General features: G+C 43.7%; 1 protein-coding gene across 1 annotated transcript; it reads right to left on the bottom strand.

Moving 5' to 3' along the window:
* Positions 1 to 6,421: 6,421 nt before the first annotated feature.
* Positions 6,422 to 7,114, bottom strand: DNAJB8 (DnaJ heat shock protein family (Hsp40) member B8). Its single transcript, XM_030570348.1, has one exon. It carries the CDS (start codon positions 7,112 to 7,114, stop codon positions 6,422 to 6,424), a length of 693 nt encoding a protein of 230 aa, XP_030426208.1.
* Between the last annotated feature and the right edge of the window lie 12,917 nt (positions 7,115 to 20,031).

The following is a 20,031-nucleotide window of genomic DNA, read 5'->3' as shown; positions in this document are numbered from 1 at the left end:
ATTTGCACCCAGAGAAGCCACTAGTGTCAGGCACAGCATCTGGACATGAGTGGGCAGAGACCTGGATTGAGTTGGTCACAGCGGCCTAAATTTGGCACCTGAGACTAATGGTTGATGGGACTGTGTGTGCATGTGTCTTCAAGTGTAGAAGCTTCTTAAAGAGAGGCTGTTAACCATGTTACATCCCAAAATGTCGCTTCTTTGTGGGATCATAAATCTCATTCACATAATATCCCTGGGAGACGAATAGATAAATACAGAAATAGATGTAGTGAGATAACTGGATTCATGTACAGCAAAGGAGCCACTGACTGGTCACATGATGCTGGCTTCTTCTTGTTTATAGCTGCCAAATGGCATTAAAAGAAGCTAGAAGTTAATTAAATACTTTCCAAGTAGTGATGCATCTGAAAAAATGGGGTTTTTACCCATGAAAGCTTATGCCCAAATAAATCTGTTAGTCTTTAAGGTGCCACCAGACTCCTTGTTGTTTTTGTGGATACAGACTAACACAGCTACCCCTGACACTTGTTACTAGTAGTGAGTTTCCCATGTAAGCATTTGCAGTAGCTGCCACAGGGATGTGCTGTCATTGTGAATGGGAATAGAAGAGATCTGGACAATTATGCCTGGGAGAAAAAATACCTATCTATTTAGCTGTAGGTCACTATATGAAAATGCAGGCATTCCTGATACATAGTATACAAGGTGCATGTAGATATATGTATTATTTTGTTTAAAACCATACAAAAGTATAAAAATACTATCTTAGAGCCATAGTGAGCTGGAACCAAAATCCCAGTTCCAACAAAACCCTAACTTTGCTGGGGTTTGGAATTCGAAACCTAGATCCAATGTTACAGTTTGCTGTTGTCACTAGATTGGGCCAAGCACAACACTCCTGAACTCTAGGCTGTTCAAATTCCAGGTCTGAATTTTGCATCTTGAACCCAAGTCTGTTTTATATTGAGGCTCGAATAGCAAAATTCAGAGCTGAGTCTGGATTTCTAACATCTCAAAGTTTGCAATGTTCTGACCTTGAGTCTTAGTTCAGTCCATCTTTAAAAAAACAGGGCCATATGCATGATTTTGTTCCATATTTGGGTTCAATTTGCAGAGATACTATAGGGGTGAAGTGGCCTTGCAATGCACTTGGGGTGCGCAGATATTTGGTGTTCTGATATCTTCCTAGTAACCATGATCAGAAGGCTTGAGTGGTTTATGATCTAGTAAGAACAGCTTCTGTGTATCTGTCATCCCATTCACAACTTCCCTGTAGGGCCTGAGGGCTCACAAATTTTAACAGTATTTCTATTGTAACTAGGTATGATCTAAATATTCCCTGAGCCACCTTTCTTTTGGCTTGGAGCTCCTCTGAACCTAATTCCAACTCTTTTCTAAAGCCTTGTCTACACTAGGCTATGTCTACATTTACAGAGTGACAGTGGCTCTGCTGCAGCTGCATTGGGATGGGAAGTATTCTCCTGTCACTGTGATTAATCCATCTCCCCAACAGGCAGTAGCTTCCATCGACCTAGCTGCATCTACACTTGGGGTTAGGCCAATATAGCTATGTTCCTCAGAGGTGTGCAAAATCCACACCCCTGAGAGATGTCTCTATGCTGATGTAAGTTTTCAATGTAGACCAGCCCCTAGAAAAGTTTTGCTGGCAGGGCTATATAGGCAAACCCTCCTAGTGTAGATGCAGCTTCTGCCAACAGAGATTACATCAATTCCCAGTTTGTTGTCTGCTTGTTTGTTTGTTGTGTGCTTGCTATGTGCCTGCTTGACTGAAGTTTATAGTGTGGTCTGTTTGGCGGCCATGTGCTGAGCCTAGTGGCCTGCTTGGCAAGGCGGAGAGCTTCTTAACAAGGCTTTGATACTAATCCCTTTAGGATCCATTAACCAGTGGGCAGGGCTACGGAGGGAGAACAGGGGTTTAAAAAAACAGTTCCTAAGCCACCAGAGGAGCTAGCGAACAGGAACAATGAACAGGGGAGTTCTGTGAGAGAGTTGAGAGAAAGCGTGACAGCCAGATACCGCCAATAAACACACACACACACCTCCAAAAAAAAGAAAAAGAAAAACCTGCAGGAGTAAAAACCATGGAGGCAGAAGTCCAGCAGCAGAGTGGGGGCTATCCGGTTTATTGCATTGGGTGCAACATGTATGATTACCTACCTGCCTTGTGGGCAGGTGGCATATATGTGCACTTGGTACAAGCAACTCATGGACTTCAGAGACCAAGTATGGGCTCTTGAGATGAGTAACTGAACTGCAGGAGCTAAAGGAGATAGAGAGGTACATAGAAGAGACTTTCCAGGACACAGTAGAGAGGTCCCGCCCTCAGTCAAACAGCCTCTGTGCTGCTGAGGAGGATGAAAGTCTCGGGGAAGGAGAACATCAAACTGGAGTGGAGGGAAACAATCCCAGAGTTGAGACCCTTCTTCCAGATGATGTCATGGTATCTTCTTACACTGAAAATACACCTCCTGAGGAGGGAATCCCAATTATTAGGAAAAGACAGATAATATTAATGGGGGATTCAATCATTCAAAATATAGATAGCTGGGTTTGTGATGACTGGGAGAACCGCATGGGAAATTGCCTGCCAGGTGCAAAAGTTGTGGATCTTTCAAGACATCTAGACAGACCTATGTGCAGTGTTGTGGAGGACCTGGTGGTCATGGTACATGCAGGTACCAGTGACATTGGGAAATGTAGGAAAGAGATCCTGGAGGCCCAATTTAGGCTACTGAGTAAGAGATTACAGTCCAAGATGTCTATGGAAGCATTTTCTGAAATGCTTCCAGTTCCACATGCAGGGCCAGTTAGACAGGCAGAACTGCAGAGTCTCAGTGTGTGGATGAGACAATGGTGTAGGGAGGAGGGTTTAGATTTATTAGGAATGGAAGAACCTTTTGGGAAAGGAGGACCCTATACAGGAAGTATGGGCTCCACCTAAACTAAAATGGAACCACATTGCTGGCATGTAAAATTAAAAAGGTTATGAGAGAGCTTTTAAATTAAGGGCCAGGGAGGGGAGAGCCAACAGGTGCTGAGAAGCACACAGTACAGACAGAGACATCCTTTAGGGAAGCATCTATTAACAGGGATTCTCCATCTCCTAGTAAAAAAAAAAAAAGATAGAAGTTGATAGAGTACAAGTAGGAACTGAAGACAAGCAGTCAAATAAAAACAGTCCAATGACATCACGTGAAAGAAGACAACTAAATATTGACAAATTTTAGAAGTGCTTGTATACAAGTGTTAGAAATCTATGTACTAAGAAGGGTCAACTCAAGTGCCTGGTATTAAATGAGGATGTTGATATAATAGGCATCACAGAAATTGGTGGATTGACGATAGTATCAGGGTAGAAAATATATAGGAATGACAGAGTAGGTCATGGTGGTGGGGGAGTGGCACTATATGTGAAAGAAAGCACAGAATCAAATATAGTAAAAATCTTAAATGAATCAAACTGTACCATAGAATCTCTGTGGATAGAAATTCCATGCAGGAATAATAAGAATACAGCAGCAGAAATATACTACTGACCAGGATGGTGATGGTGACTGAAATGATCAGGGAGAGTAGAGAGGTTATAAAAATAGAAAACTCAGTAATAATGGGGGATTGCAACTATACCCATATTGACTGGGTCCATGTTACCTCAGGACGAGATGCAGAGATAAAATTTCTAGACACCATTAATGTCTGCTTCTTGGAGCAGCTAGTTCTGGAACCCACAAGGGGAGAGGCAATTCTTGATTTAGTTCTAAGTGGAGCACAGGATCTGGTTCAAGAAGTGAAGATAGCTGAACTGCTTGTTAATAATGACCATAATGTAATTAAATTTAATATTCTTGGTAGGGGGAAAAATACCAAAGAAGCCCTATCTCTTAGGATTTGTCCACCCAGGAAAGATTTACCAGTTAAACCAGTCTAGTTATACAGCTATACCCAGGTGGACAATCTTATTCCAGTATGAGTGACTTTTTTTAGTTTAGCTTAACCCCCTTCCCAAGTGACATAAGCTAAACCCAGAAAAGATCTTTCTATACTGGAATGTGTATTCGCAAAGGGAATTATACTGGTATAATGAACTAGATTGACTTAATTTTACATCTTAGCATACACCATGTAGAAAAGATCTTTGTGTTGTCTGCTCTTAGCCCATCTAACCTTGATCACCTTGCCCCTGAACCAAGCCCCTCTGCTGTGAGACCCTGCAATCCTAAATCCATCCTTCATGTCTGTTTGCACCCAAAGTATCAGCTCTTAATCATTCTGAATCTTTTCAGCTAATACAGGCCCAGTTCCCCAGCACTGGCCTGTGCTCAGCATGACAGTGAAATGATTGTCTAACCTTAAAGCACCACCAGCATCTCCAGAACACTCTTAGGCATTTGAGCTAGAAAGTGATCCTTGCCTAAGACATGGAGATCCCCTCTCCAGTGACTTGTCATGTTCAAACTCCATAGGTTTTTGCAATCACCATAGTTTAGAGGCCTCCACTCCTTTGATCAGCTCAGTAATTCCTCACTGGGCTTTCTCTAGGATATGTTCTTTTCTATTCATTGTTGTTGTTTTGTATTGCAGTAGCATCCAAAGCCCTTGTTCATTTTTCGGATCTCTTCCCAGTAGGCTCAGCACAAATTTGTCTCTGAAGGTAAAGGATCAAATTCAAATTAGAAGTGAATTCAATGGGTCTGAATTTGGCCCCATATAGTGCAAAACTGGATGCAGGGCTCCAAGTGGTACCTCGCCATCGTGACCTTGTACAATGGTATAATAATTTGTTTTATATACTTCTGATATAGCCTGATAACCTACTGTTCTTCTTTACAGCAACTGAGCAACGTGTTCTCAAAATTCCCTTCCTTCTTGTTGCTGACATGAATTGCTAACTCCCTTTCATTAACAGTAAATTCCATTGCCTTGCCTAGCAAGATCATCTTATGATTTTTAAATCCCAAATGCCTCACTTCCCATATACTCATGTTACATTCCCTCAACCATTTCCTAGTTTGCTCTCCTAATTTAAACTTAACTGGAGTTTGACATGAGGAGGCTGAAACTTCTGAATTTTAGTCCTGAGAGCCACCAGCTGTGTCACTTTTGGCAAGTCTCAGAACCTCTCTGTATTTGTTTTCCCATCTGTAAAATGGGGATAATACTCACCTGGTCACAGGCAGGTTGTGATAATTAATGAATGTTCATAATGCACATTAAACATTAAGTGCTAAGTATATTGAATTTGATTAACTGGCCTATTATATTTTCCTGGTTAAACTTTTTATCCTTTTAAAGAAAAGGATATCACAGGTCACCTTCACATCTATTGGTGCTTAACAGACTGAAGTGTAACTCATCCAGGCCTGATGAGCTGAGTTCCAGTGTTTAATTCTGTGAACACAATGGTATTTGACTACCAGTGCCATACCTGTCCCTACATCCATGCATATATTCATCATCCCTCTGCTTAGTTCAGCTCCTCAAATATTCCCAGTATCTAGCTCTTCCCCTTGCAATTTTCAGTAGGTCCTACAATACCCCCTTCTTTTTAATATAGCTGAAAGATAACTTGTTCTTCTTAATGTTTCTCACTACCAAACTGTCCTTCCACAGGTTCGTCTGTCGTAATTCCATGATATGCTGGGGGTGGCTTACGGAACCTTGTCTTCTGTTCTCAACCGTTTTTATGATGAGTTTTCTGTGAATATGGTTTTGTAAAACGGTGTGAATTTAGTGCAAGTGAATACTGCACCCTGAAGGACTGACATTCTCTAGTTATCTACAAGGTAGGTACTGTGTTAGCACAAGTTTCTATTCGGCCTTACCAACATGCCTTAACCTTAACAAGAACAGTCCATTTCTAGGGGTGAAAGAGGACTGCAGGCTCCATGACATCTCAGTTCTTGGTGGCTATGTTAAGAATATTAATATAGCTATCACTTGTGATGTTGAACATCTGTCTACTACAGTGCTTCCACCAACTCATTTCACACGGGTCACCAAAAAGCTTGCACTGGCCCCAACTTGCAACCTAGAAATGAAAGGCTGTCTCACCCATAAGCAATCCCCTGGGCCATCCAGTCCCCCAGTACTAACATACTTAGTCTGTTTGGTAATCCAGGAAGACTTACCCTTGCAGTATTTATTTCTGAAAAACTGAGATCCATTTATTCTAGGTTTACTAAAATTATAGCCAGTTTGAACAGCTTGCCTCTATACCTTTATCTGTGAAATAGTGTTCCAAGTAATGCAGAAGTCTGTAACAATTGTGTCATGAACTCAGTGACGCTGTTTATTCGTACTGCTTATATTGGATCCCATTTTACTGAACAAGAGTCCACAGGTGAGATCTTCCATACAGCTTGCTGGTAACATTTCTGCACAGGTGTGGGGTGAGTTGCTAGCATTTCAGCTGTTCTCTTCCATTGATTTTTATGGACTTCAGCTGCCCATCTTCCTCAACTTCAGTTCTTTCTTGTCCATTCTCAATGATTTTTCTGGTAGTGATTCTTCTACCATTGACCACTTCAGTAGAAGTTGAGACTGATCTGAAATTGTTTGACCCACTAGTGTCTCCTCCAAAGGACCTGCAGGAGAATGTAGTGTGCTCACCAGGGCTGACTGAATCAAATGACATAAATGAATCCATAAGATCAGGAAATACATCAAAGCCGGCAAAGGTAGCTCCTCTTCCATGAGTTCTGTTTCTGTTTTCACCCACATTTCCATCAAATGGAATGTCCCAGAAATCATGTGCAAAGGGATCCATTCCTGCAAAAAATTCCCTGAAAATCTCTTCTGGGTTACGGAATATGTATTCCGAATCAAATGGGCTGTGGAAGTGGCCTCCAGTTGCACCTCTGCCTCCTCTCTGCCGACTTTCCTTTCCAGATCTGTCATAGATGGAACGTTTTTGGGGATCGGATAAAACCTCGTATGCCTCAGCTATAGCTTTGAATTTCTTCTCTGCGTCCTCCTTGTTGTTAGGATTCTTATCAGGGTGCCATTTTAATGCAAGTTTACGGTAGGACTTTTTAATGTCATCTTGTGAGGCTTTTTGGTGAAGTCCTAAAACTTCGTAATAATTCACCATCCCAAATGCAAGGTGGATGGATTTTGAAATGCTTTCTTTTCTCTCTGCTCAGTGACCTGAAGTCTGAGCCGTTCAGGATCCAGGGAATCCTGTTTCCTTTGGGCACTCCAAATTTGCTCCTTATGATCTGCTGGTTTTGCTCAGTTCATCTTTTGATTTGCTAGTGCTTCGCACCACAGGGAAAGAAACACATTGTTTAAATTTACCCTTTGATTTTAAGACAGTTGAGTGGTGGGATTGTGACATCAGAGATAATTCAGCCAATCATTGTACAGCGGATTTTAGTTTGTTCGTTTGGGTTTTTTTTTTAATATAATGAAGTGATATTGGTGAAAATCCTATATATACTGTCCAGGGTTTATCTCTTTGTTTTCCATGCTGCTGTAGCCATGTTGGTCCCAGGTTATTCGAGACACATGGTGGGTGAGGTAATATCTTTTATTGGACCACCTTCTGTTTATCTCACATTTTAAAAATGTATATTTCACATCTATGATGATGTAAGTGTGAAATACAGCTCTCTGATGACAGTAAGGCATTATATATGGCTCTGTCTTATTGTACTCTATGGATTTTGAGGTAGTTAAGAAATATACACTAGAGACCATGATTCTCCTCTCACACAGGTCGTTCCATGGATGCTAATGAAGTTCAGAGAATAGGGGAACTAGGAGCCAGGACTCTTGAATTCTATTTTTGCCACTCACTTGCTGTATCACAAGTCCCATCTTCTCTCTCTGTCTCATTTTCCCTATCTGTATATTTGTAACGTGCTTTGAGATGCTTAGGTGAAAGGTACCACAGAAGTGAACATTGTTATGATAGAAACAAATATTTGGATGATGTGAATGCGCTTTTAATGTGTGTTGGCTTTATACTCTCTTCCTGGCACAAACAGATGGCGGAAATCCAGTATGTATAGGGAAGTAGACCTAAAGGGAAAACTGCATCGTCCACTAGAAAGCAGCCCTATGGGGAAGCAGGAAGGTTTTAGAGCTAATCAACCCAGACCGGACAGAAGAGGCCTTTGGCTGGAAGAATTTCCACTTCATTGCCAAGAAGGGTTCGCTTCTCTTGTGGGACAATGCTATGGAGCTACTTGTAATGTAATATCTAAATCCAGCTCTAAAAGTCACCATTAGTCAGTGCAATGAAGTTCTGGAGACTGGAGCTCAAGGAAATGAAGGGCAGTATTGAAGTCAAAGGAGTTTCATGTACTGTGAATTCTTCAGACACCTGCCTTCTCCTCCACCAGTATGGCCTTATTAATTGAAGGAGGATGGTGCTTTGAGGATTGATGTTTTGGGGAGTACTATGTGAAATGAAAAAATATGTTAAAAAAAAATCCATGCCGCCATGGCAAGCTAACATTCCTCCCACTGCCCTCTGAATTTGGAGCCCAATTTGTGCCAAGGAATGAGGAGAAGTTTCCAATTAATTAATTAATTGGACATCCAGAAGGAATGAAGAGGAGGGAGTGGCTGGCTGTATATACTAGATGTTGTGTTTCAACAGTTGGTGTTGCCTTCATTCTTTTTCCTTCCAAAAAAGTATGGACTTTTTTGTCTTTCCCCTCACTCAGATTTTGAAATCTTCAGCAGGGATGTTGAGTGCTGTTGCTTGTATTGACCTCACTCCCTTCCTCCCTTTCTTCTGACTGTTTATTAGGGGAGGAAACTAAGCTGAGGGACCACTTAGATTCTTGTGCTTGGGTGTAGTATTAGGGTTTCCACTTGGGCTAGGGACACTGCCTCCTTGCTTAGAAAACATCCCTAAGTCCTAAAAGTACTAAAACACTCAGTTGCTGGATTTTAGCCTGGGACCTCCTGTGATCCTGCAGAGGTTTACACATACTCAACGTTAAGCATGTGAATAGTCCAGCTAAATCAATGGGACCACTTGTGCTTGAAGGTAAACACTTCTTTATAGGAATGGGGCCTTAGTGTGGCTGAAAAGTGTCAACCTGACACCCCTGGTGCCTGGAGCCCTCTGTTTATCCCTAAAACAGGTACCACACAGGTAGATGCAAGCCTCCTCCACACTTCCCCACCAGTGTTCCTCAAACCCGACCTTCAAGGAGGAGATAGGTCAGGCTCCATGGCCCTTTCAGTCATTGACCTCTGAGCTAAAATCGCCATTCAGGGGGTTCAATTAGTGACTGTTGTGATGGTGGGTTTTGTGACTTAGATGCCTACCTACTAGGAAGTAGACTGAGAACCTACCAAACTCATCACACACAGGCTGCCAACATCTTTTGCCAGCATGGGCTAGATTTGAACATTTTAAAAACCCTTGGGCAAGACTTCACAAGTGATTCCATTCCTGTTTCTAGCATGTCCGTTCTCTGTCAGAGAGAGCAAAAAGACTCAGTCAGGAGTAATCCCAGTAAGCCTGCTGGGAGGTTCCCTGTGGGTTTTTAGCAAGAGCCAGTGCCCGGCAGAAACCATCCAGATTGGTTGCCGTGAGTGGTATTGTATGGACGGGGAAGGAGGTAATTCTAACTTTTTCAGCGTGCCATTTGAGAAGCATCTCCTCCCTCAGCGGCCACAATGCTTGCATTTGATGATGAGCGTCCGTAGAGTCTCAGACTCGCTGGCGCACTGGATTATCTGTCTTGGATTTAGTACATTTACCAATCTGAAATGTAGGAAGTGTTTTTCTACTGTCATCTGCAATGGGGGCTGATCACTGCCTGTCCCTCCGCTGCCTGCAGCAGACGTCTGCGATTAGCAGCAGTTCAACGGAGTGCGACTGCTGTAAGCTAAAAGGGTTTGCAAGAGAGACAGAGGGGTGAAAAAGCGATGGTGAAAGAGAAATGAGAGGGAGAAAAACATGTACACATCAAGTAACTAGACCCAAACTAGCCAGGCAGCCCCAAAGAAACCAAGGCTTTGAAATGAGAAATGTTTTTCGTATCTTAAATCTCAAGTACAAACAATAAAAGCCAGCCCAGGCTGTGTTCTTTGAAGAGAAGTACGAGTGACCTGAGCAGTGGTTATCAGCAGCGTCATTAAGATAAACGCTTAACATGATTTAAAGCATCCGAAACTGAAGGCAGCACTTTCAGATACTAACAAAACGGCCTGACATTGGGGATGGAAATCAATGGTAATCAGATGTCACTAAAAATACTCAAAAGTGTCCCATGGCTGATGGAGGTGAGATTAGTGTAAATATTTGTATTCTAATCAGTGGCACGCGAGGGCTGTAGGCGGCCTCTCTGTCTATTTAATTAATGGAGTGGCTTTTTAAAAGGATCCTAATCATATGTGATTGTATCTGCTTATCAACATTTTTGCTAATTAGATGATATGGAGGCAGTCGTTCTGCTAATTCCCTCATCCGAACAGCATATCCTGCACAGATAAAGTACAGTCTCTTTTTAATAAGAAACAATCATGAGACAGACTAACCTTAATGGTGCTCATTATCTTTGGATCTTTTGGGTCCCCCCCCTCCCCTTCCCCTTTACTTAGATTTCTGCTTCAGAATGCCAGATGGGCAGAGTTGCTGTGGCCCTCTCCCATCCGCTCCAGTCACAATTTAAAAACCAATCACATTCAAGGGAAGAGCATTCTGACAGCTGAGGCCTCATGTTATGGGGCCTTTCTCCTATGTTCGTCCAAGCATGCAGTTTGCACTTTTCAGACCTGTTGTGCTAGGCATGGGAAAGAGATTTGGATTTTAAAAAAAGCCCCAAATTTCATCCCAAACTGAGCCCTGAAGCTTCACACCGAAATGAACCTATTTTGAGCCTTCACTCAAAAGTGCATCTTGACCTCAAACTTCTATCCAAATCCTGGACCTTTGGCCACAACTCCAATTAACCCTTTGCCCAGAATTCCAAAAGACCCTGTATTTTCCTCCAAGCCAAAGAGCTTTTCTGAGCTGTGAAAACAAAAAATATATATATTTTTGTTTTGAAACAGGCTTGGCAGGGGGTGTCACCAGAAGAAGGGTTTATTGGCAGCCAGTTGATCCTGTGACAAGACCTGGATCCTTTTATCTATAAAACAACATGAGCCTGAGACATTTGCTCTAAGTACTTTGAGTTTCCAAACAAACAAGGGTCACACTTCACTCTGCCACTCAAACTGTCATCAGACATTTCACCCCACTGTGGCCCCTATCTAAAAGGATATTGTACTCGATTCCTTCCTGCCTCTGGGGGGGTCGGGAACGGAATCTCATTAGATTTTCCTTGGGAGAACTGTTAGAATCTGTGGTGAAGGGGCTTTGCTGGTTCATACCTTGTGGTGAGTTATGTAATGCCCACCTCCTAGTGGGTTAACAATAAGATCTGGCTGCCTTAGCAAAGATGTAAACTAAATAACAGATTTAGCTAGAAAAACCTTTCCTTTCTTCTCAAGACAACGAAGCACCATGTCCACAGACTGAATGCCTCCTAAATAGATCTACCCTTCACACAGGCAAGCCAATGAGTGTCAGGGTGGACTGAAGTAATGGGGGTATATGCCTTGTATTTAGTTTTTGAGGTCAGGAGTTTGCCTGCTGTTTTTGCAGCTGTGAATGCTGAGCAGAAAAGGCTTAAATGACAAAGATTCCAGCCTCCCACATCTGTGGATGGCGAGAGGAAGTTTCTATGCATCCCATACAATGATATTCGTGTATTAACTGCATTCTAGTAAAGTGCTGGGTGATGGGTGACGGAAGGTTCTGGGGAGCATTAGGAAGAAATGTAGTTCTAGCAAGCAGGCTGAATGGGACTGTGGCTGCTCAAACTTCCTCTGACCTATGAATAATCAGGGAGGAGCTGAGGAAGAAGTTTCTGGATCCAGTTTATTCTGAGGTTTGGGTTTCAAACCCCCAAGATCTAGTGACTGCTCATGTGAAATTTAAACCCCAAATGGTGCAAGTCTCTTGAGACCACCTGTTCTCAAGGGATTTCTGCCAGTTAGGGCTGAATCCAAACTAAGAACCCAGTCTTACCTGGGACTGGAATTAATGGGAGCTGATGGTTTTCAGCATGAGATCATACCCTAAATCCAGGAAACAGACCTGTTCCGATTTCAGAACACCTAGAACCAAAACCATACGAGTAGGTCAGGACCCATGGATTCTCATCTGACCTCCCACCTCAGCCCAAAATTCAGTGCAGTTTGGATTTGACATTCCAGTCTTGGCTCATCTTTGTATGTAATTAATAGTTCCCCCACATTTACAGTGATGGCTGCTCAGAAATTAGAAAGACCAGTCCTTCTGTCTTGCTCCCTGCCTATGACAGCCTTGGGCTTCCTGATTTTCCCTCCTCCAGCCATATACAAGGGTGATTAATTCAATATTAACCAAATATTGAGAACAATATCTAGTTTTTGGTACCATGGCTAGAAGTAATAGAGCTGGAAATGAAGAGAGGATGCAGTTTTAAAACTCCAGGAAAGAAAAGATGATGAATTACTGTCCTGGGATTTTCTTTCCACCTCCCATCAGTGGGATGAGCTATGTGGAGCACACAGTTAGTAAACCAGAGGGGGAACGTTGTAGCTCAGTTTCTCATTATTAAGTGATGGTTTATGATACGGCTGGTCTTGGGCCTGGCAACTGAGTTTATTTGAGGCCATTCAGGCATCCTATAGAGATGATACCACCTGGTTTTGAAAGCTCCTCTGGCGTCTTCTGACTACAGAGAGAGAGGAGTTTGCCTGCCTGCTGTAGCTATTTCACCTAAACATAAGACTTCTTCCCAATTTTGGATGACATTATATTGGGAAATCACCACCTCTGAGAGCTGTGCTTCTTAGGGATCACTTCACAGCTGCTGGATACCTTCCAGAGGTGGCACTTCCAGGTCTGACACAGCTAGGGTTGTCTGCAGTTGAAATGCTACAGAGACACAGCTGTAGCACATCAGCGTAGGTAGCGTAGGGGTTCTCCTGTCAGTGTAGGTAATCCATCTCCCCAAGAGGCAGTAGCTAGGTTGACAGAAGAATTCCTCCATCAACCTAGCGCTGTCTATGCAGGGACTTAGGTCAGCTTTCTTCACACTCCTGAGCGATGTAGCTGGATCAGTCTAATTTTCTAGTGTACACCAGCCCCCAGGAAATGGAGCTCTCAGTAGGTGATGGCACAGAAGTGAGTTGTATCCCAAGAGCGGCAACTATTAAATTGTTGGTCCTGGTGATTTGCATGTACTGTCCTGGAGCATTTAAAATTCCTTCTTTACTTCAGAGTCAGTCCTGTAGAACAACGCTGAATTTCTGTTTTAGAAAAGTAGCCCTCCCTCCTTGCAGGGCAGGAGGAATTGTAGAGTTCCAGAACTGTGTACCGTCTGCATGCCTAGCTGCACATGACAGGAATGAGCGATCAGGAAAAGAGGTGGAATGTTTAATGGGGAAGATTTTACATGGGGTGTTGAACTGAGGAAGAAAAGGACTCCCCATCTAAACAGCCAACATTGCATCCTGGGGTTTGCTTAAGGAAAACTTCTGAATGTGGCTGCAGCAAGAAACTGGGAACGGGAATTTCCACACTGCTTCAGTGAAGACTTAGTCCAAGTTTATTGCAGAGATTAAAAGACTGAAGAATATAAATTGTAAATGTGATGACTTAAGAGCTCATAAATTCAGTATACAGCCCTGTTCCCAAGAGAGCCTGTGTGCAGCCTGGCCAAGCTGCCCAGTGCTCTTGAGCGTGCTCTCTCTCTCTCTCACACACACACACACACACACACCACTTCTCAAGAGACTCCATCAACAGCTTGCCCTGGCTTCCAAGCGCCCATACGCATGCATACAGAAACAATGAACGCACTCAGACCCCCACTGGCACCTGAACATATACGTATCACTGCATGCAGATTATACACACATCATGGGACCTGCGAAAGTATTTAAATCACACACACCGCCTGCACTCCCTTTGCATCCACACATGCAGATGTACACACATGCACACTCTTCCTATTGCTCGTTTGCAGTGAAATCACTGGCAGCCCTGAGCAGGGATTTGCCCCTATTTAACTGCAATTTAGGTAGCAAACAGATCAAACGCTTTGAGGATGATATTTCAGCTTCTGATGATGAAGGAAGATATGCGGTGCAACCTCTTAATTTAAGAGGAATTCTTTGCATTTGCATAACAACTTTAATGCTGTAATATGAGGTAAATGCTGTTATCCCTCATTTACCTCTAGGGAAACTGAAGTGGTTAAATGATGATGAGTCAGTGGCACTTGGTGTTAGTGCTTTTGAGGTACAGATGTAGCACCAGCCCCTCTCCCCCAATAAAATGAACCAACAGTAGAGTCATGGAAAGATGGAGCTTCCTGCATAGGCAAAAATATCCCCTCAATTTCTGATATTTGCTAAAATCCGACCTGGGTTTTCCCATCAGGCTGACTTTGCTTCTGCCACCACGGGGATGCTGAGACATTTTCTGATGAGTGTTAAATTTACTGAACGCTGCATTTCCAGTGAGTGAGTTATGGATGGGGTTGCAGCAAGGTCATTTCCAGCTCTCACAGTCCCTCGGGTTTATAGCTACTCAGAATTCAATGCTTGCTGATATCTAAGCTGGAAGCAATAGACCCTTTCCTAAAATAAAACCCCAACTTCTGTTGGGAATACACCATTGGGATCTATCATATTCTCTTTTACAGGCAAGATAAGAAGTTGAAAAACCTGCCCACTTAATGGAAAGAATCATCCTGATTATAGTCCAGTGCCAAAGATATCCCTTAGGGTTGGTTGCTTGAGTGTGGCAGACCAGGAATGCAATAGAACGGTGTGCTCCAGGTGAATCCTAGGGGAGGGAGGCAATGGCTCATATTAGCAGATGAGCCCTTTTAGGATTAAGGCTGATGGTCAACATTTGGGAATTAGGAGAACTGGGGGGTGAAAAGTGGGGAAACAAGGAGGAACATCAGGGTACCAATAGGGGAGTGTTCTGCTTCCCTCCCTCCGGAAAGTAAGCAATATGTTCCAACTCTAGCCTTAACTTTTCCCTTTGAACTTTGGCTGGAAAAGCATGACATAATGGCTAAGTATCAGTTTGCAGTATATAGATTTCCTAGAAACAAAGGTTTGAATGGCAGTTGAATCATCTCAGCTCCTTACCCTTCCAAGGACGTTAAACTAAGGTCCATTCAGTTGACTGTATGTGAGTTTTTGGATGATCTATGTTAAAAATCCGGCTTCTGTTTGCTTTGCCGGGATGCTCAGCACCTGCTTTTCTAAAAGTTGATGTCTGAGGTCTAGCCATGTGTGTCCTAATGTGCATGTCCAGTTACTGCAATGACATGCATGAATCAGGTAATTATGTGCCAGCAGCTCTAAATATCCTTTTTTCCACCCACAGAGGCCCAATTTCTGAGTAGAACTGAAATATTGATAACTGTGCCTGCAGAAGTGCTTGCAGACCTCTTCCTACAAACCCAAGCCCTAAAAGATCCCATGGTATTTCTCTGGAGAAAGGATGGTGGTGGGAATGGTGGTTAGTGGAGTCTCCCTGGTATCCTAGTTTAAAATTTCCCCTCTATATGTGATCCAAGATTAGGGAAGGCAGCTCCTACTACATGTAGCCCTATTTTTCAGCTAGCATCCTCTAGCTCAGAAGTGGCGGCATCTGTCATTCTTTGTACATATATAGGAAGCAAAGCAATTTGAGGTTAAAGGAGTGTTATGAATGTCTTAGACACCCTTTTTTTACAGAAAAACTGTAAAAAAGGCTAGTTTGGGTTTTTTTACATCACTTATTCCTTTTAACATAAATTGTATCTCGGGAAAGTGTTGTGTGCATATAGTATGTGCTTGTAGCATAGCAGATGTGTGTAATTGCATGTGCATGTATATTTGCATATTCTGTACCTGTGCATAGCTGTGTATGGAAGATTGTAACTGTACATGCTATGCTTTGACAATGATTTGATAATGGAGTCAAGAACATGCTGTATACAATGGACCATTACTTACATATTTAGCTTAAGAAAGAGAAGGTTAAGGGGTGACTTGATTATAGTCTATAAGTGTCTACATGTGGAACATATATTTAATAGTTGGCTCTTCAGTCTGGCAGAGAAAGGTGTAATGTGATCCAGTGGCTGGAATTTGAAGCTAGACAAATTCAGACTGGAAATAAGGCATAATTTTTTGACTGTTAGGGTAATTAACCATTGGAACAGCTTACCAAGGGTGGTAGTGGATTCTCCATTACTCACCATTTTTAAACCAGGACTGGATATTTTTCTAAAAGATCTGCTCTAGGAATTATTTTGGGGAAGTTCTCTGGCCTCTGTTACACAGGAGTCAGAGTAGATGATCACAATGGTCCCTTCTGGCCATAGAGTCTATGAATATATTGTCTTAAATCAGAGTGAAAGTAAAATTGAACTCTTACCGAAGGGGCAGGGCCTCAGGCAGAAGGGGCAGGGTTTGGGGTCAGCGTCCCCCAGCCAGCCCATCCGCACTGCCTGGCCCGTGCCACCTGGCGCTCCAGCTGCAATTTAAAGGGCCTGGGGCAGCTGCTTGTTTTGCACACACGCTCCCCTGGTGGCAGCCTCAAAGGGGGCAAAAGGAGCAGTGACATTAAAGCGCTGCCACCGCAGCGTTTTAAGCAGGGTACGCTTTAAAGTCAGCTGTATGGGCTGGTACTGGCCACCACTTTTTACCAGTATGTCATACCGGCCCATAACACCTTACTTTCTCCCTGTCTTAAATCTATTTTTTGCAATATTTTGATTCACTAAAATCTTCTAATCCATATTTCTCCATCAGACCCTTGAAATTGTTTGCAAATTTACCTTACATGTTTGAAAGTCATAAAACTACTCCTCACTGGTGTGTGTGATAATTATAACTGCCACTTATGCGGGGCAGATAACAATTAAGCAGAGATGGGCAAACTACGGCCCACGGGCCACATCCAACCTGCGGGACCGTCCTGCCCGGCCCTTGAGCTCCCAGCCGGGGAGGCTAGCCCCCAGCCCCTCCCCCACTGTCCTCCCTCCCTTGCAGCCTCGCGGCTGGGGGGTGGGGCTGTGAGCTCCTGCCAAGCAAAGCAGCAGTGTGTCTAGCTCCGGGCAGCGCAGCTGCCAGACATGCTGCTCTGAGCGGCATGGTAATGGAGACGGGTGGCGGGGGGGTTAGATAAGGGGCATGGGGTCCCGGATGGCAGTCAGGCATCAAGGGGTGGAGGTTCTGGGGGTGGAGATGGTCAGGGGACGGGAAATGCGGGGGGGATGGATAAGTGTGGGAGTGGTGGGGGGCCTGTCAGGGGTCAGGGGTGTGGATAGGGGTTGAGGCAGTCAGGAGACTGGGAACAGGGGGGTTGGAGAGGGGATGGGGGTCCCAGGTGTGATGGGGGGGTCTCAGGAGGAGGCGTTTAGGGGACAAGGGGCGGGAGGTTTGGATGGGCCGGGGATTCTGAGGGGGGTAGTCAGGGGGCAGGAAGTGGGAGGGGTTGGATAGGGGGCAAGGGTCAGGCTGTTTGGGGAGGCACAGCCTTCCCTACCCGGCCCTCCATAGAGTTTTGCAACCCCAATGTGGCCCTTGGGCCCAAGTGTTTGCCCACCCCTGCAATTAAGCAACAAGAGAAGATTAAAAGGAATAAAAAAAAAAGAAAATAATCTGAATTTGTATTTCTGTGTTTGCAGGCAGGAGTGTAATATTATGTGTATGGATGTACACATCTGTGATGGCAGTAAGCATTTGTATGTGTGTAGCTGTGTGTATGTTAATATCTCTTGTAATAATAGACAGTCCTTGACTCTGGTAGCATTTGCTGGAGCCTCCCATTCAGATATTGGTTTGTTATCAGGTTGCAGCAGGCATTTCCATCTAATCAGGGATCTGAACCCCTGTGAGCCACCACATGGGGCCTTCAAAGCACTTCCCTGAGCCTTGAGTCTGCATTCCCTTTCTGATGAGAGAGGGTGAGAGGGATAAAGAAACACAGCGTCTCCAGAGGTGTTATTCCTCATGCTGACTGGTGCATCTGGAGAACTGACTTTGCACCTCAAAGCAGGGAGGGGAATGCCCTGTCCTTAACTTGTTCCTCAAAAATACTGGAGGAGGGGGATTATCTCACATGCACCCCTGCTGCATTGGTAATGAGAAAGCACCCTAAGGAATCATGAGCTCTCATTCATTTTTGTACTCAGCAGTATGGAGAGGGAAGGGCCAGACCTGTATCTAATATTCCAGTGAGCAGGATCTGTTCGATTTAGTACATAAAATACTAGCTATCACCCCATGAGTACACATTGCAATCATGCACCCTTCAGATGAGTAGTTTCTATTCAAACATATTTATGGGGTTATAGGATTTGTGAGGCTTCTCAGAATGATTTGTGGCTCTAAAAAGGGGACATCTTGGTACCTCTAGGCCTCTTCATAAGAGAAGACTCTGAAAGAAAAGGCTTTTAGGATCTTATTTCCACCTACCCGTTCCACTCCACTAGAACTGCAATGCAATGGCCACTAATCTTATGTGGCTCATAACTGCAAATGGCTCTGGAATTAATTAATTTGACAGCACTGTGGCTGCCTGTCTTTTGCACCAAAATCAGTGAGGGAAACACACATTTTCCATATTTGCAGGGAGGCAGGGGGAAGAAGGGACGGCTAGGACTTGAGTATACGTTCACAGGACTCCCCTGGGACAGCCTGAGCTTGGGAGCGTGGCAAAAGGAGATTAACAATGTGGAGAGACGACGCTCTCGACAACAGGAGCGAGAAAGCTCCCAAGGGTTCAGCAGCAGTGGGAAAGCTTGATTGCCACATACAGCAACGCAGTTGCCTATGCAGCTTTCCCCCCCTCCCCCCCGCTCCCCAAAGACACCCAGTGACTCGTATTCATTTGGTGGGAGGGGGGTGGTATAATTGGCTGTCACTCTGCTGGAGCGCATTTTATTTGCATAGCTAATGAGTTCCTCCAGATTGGAGAGAGAATTTGGGCTGCCACATGAAATAATGCCAAGCGAGGGCAAAGGTGTTAATTAAGGAGATTTTGGCAAGTAATTTAAGGGCCAAAATTTACATTTTTGTTGGAAGAGAATCTACCTGTTGTGAATCAAAACTTTGTATATAGTTGGGGGGGAGGGTTGTTTTGTTTTAAATTTAGTGTTAACAAAAGCCTCTTTGTGGTCTAAACACTACAGGCACTGGGCTAGCGTATGCACACCAGGAAATTAAACTGACTGAGGGCCTGGTTCTCCAATGTGTTGTACCTTGTGTGAAATGGGTGGAAAACACTAGCCAGTTACAAATCTACATTCATTTACACACCCACCTCTGCCCTCATCTTGAATGGGTGCAAATGCAGGTGAAAGGTGGTAAAGAAACTTATCTAGGTTGTATACCAGGACCTCTCGACTCCCCGACATTGGGCAGGATGTCTAATGAGAACTGGTTTCTAGGTGAAATTTCTGCAACTTCCACTCTCTTGACTGGTTTTGCTGCTTCTGGCCAAAGGAATAACAAGACAGAAGGCCCTGGCTTTCAGGGCAACTGTCTGTGAGGAGGTGAAGTGTGTCAGTGGGCAGTATGCAGAGTGTGCCACCTTTTTGATGACTAGTAGCAACCTTTACTGGGACGTGATGGGGGTTGGGATGTCTGGGTTGGCTGGATAGAACCTATTGAGAATTATTTCTTTAAATGGCTCCATTTGGCCGATATCACCTACTTAGATCTATACTGAAATACCCTTCTATTAATATATAACTCCTTTCTCCATTTCTTCATTGCAACAGCACCCGTCTAAGTAACTGGGAATTTGGGTTTGTTTTTTATAGACATTAGAACTAGATTTTATCTTTATTAAGGGTTCCTTCCCCAGTCCTAAACCTTTGTTCCATTGCAGTGAGCAAATCAATCAGATGTAAAGTGGGGAAGGGGATCAGTTAAGATTTTATTTTCATCTGATTTATCTCAGCCAGAGAGAGAGAATGAGAGTGCCTATAT

This window comes from Gopherus evgoodei, chromosome 7, assembly GCF_007399415.2.
Source record: "Gopherus evgoodei ecotype Sinaloan lineage chromosome 7, rGopEvg1_v1.p, whole genome shotgun sequence".
Classification (NCBI taxonomy): Eukaryota; Metazoa; Chordata; order Testudines; family Testudinidae; genus Gopherus; species Gopherus evgoodei.
This window is presented reverse-complemented; position numbering and strand designations above follow the sequence as displayed.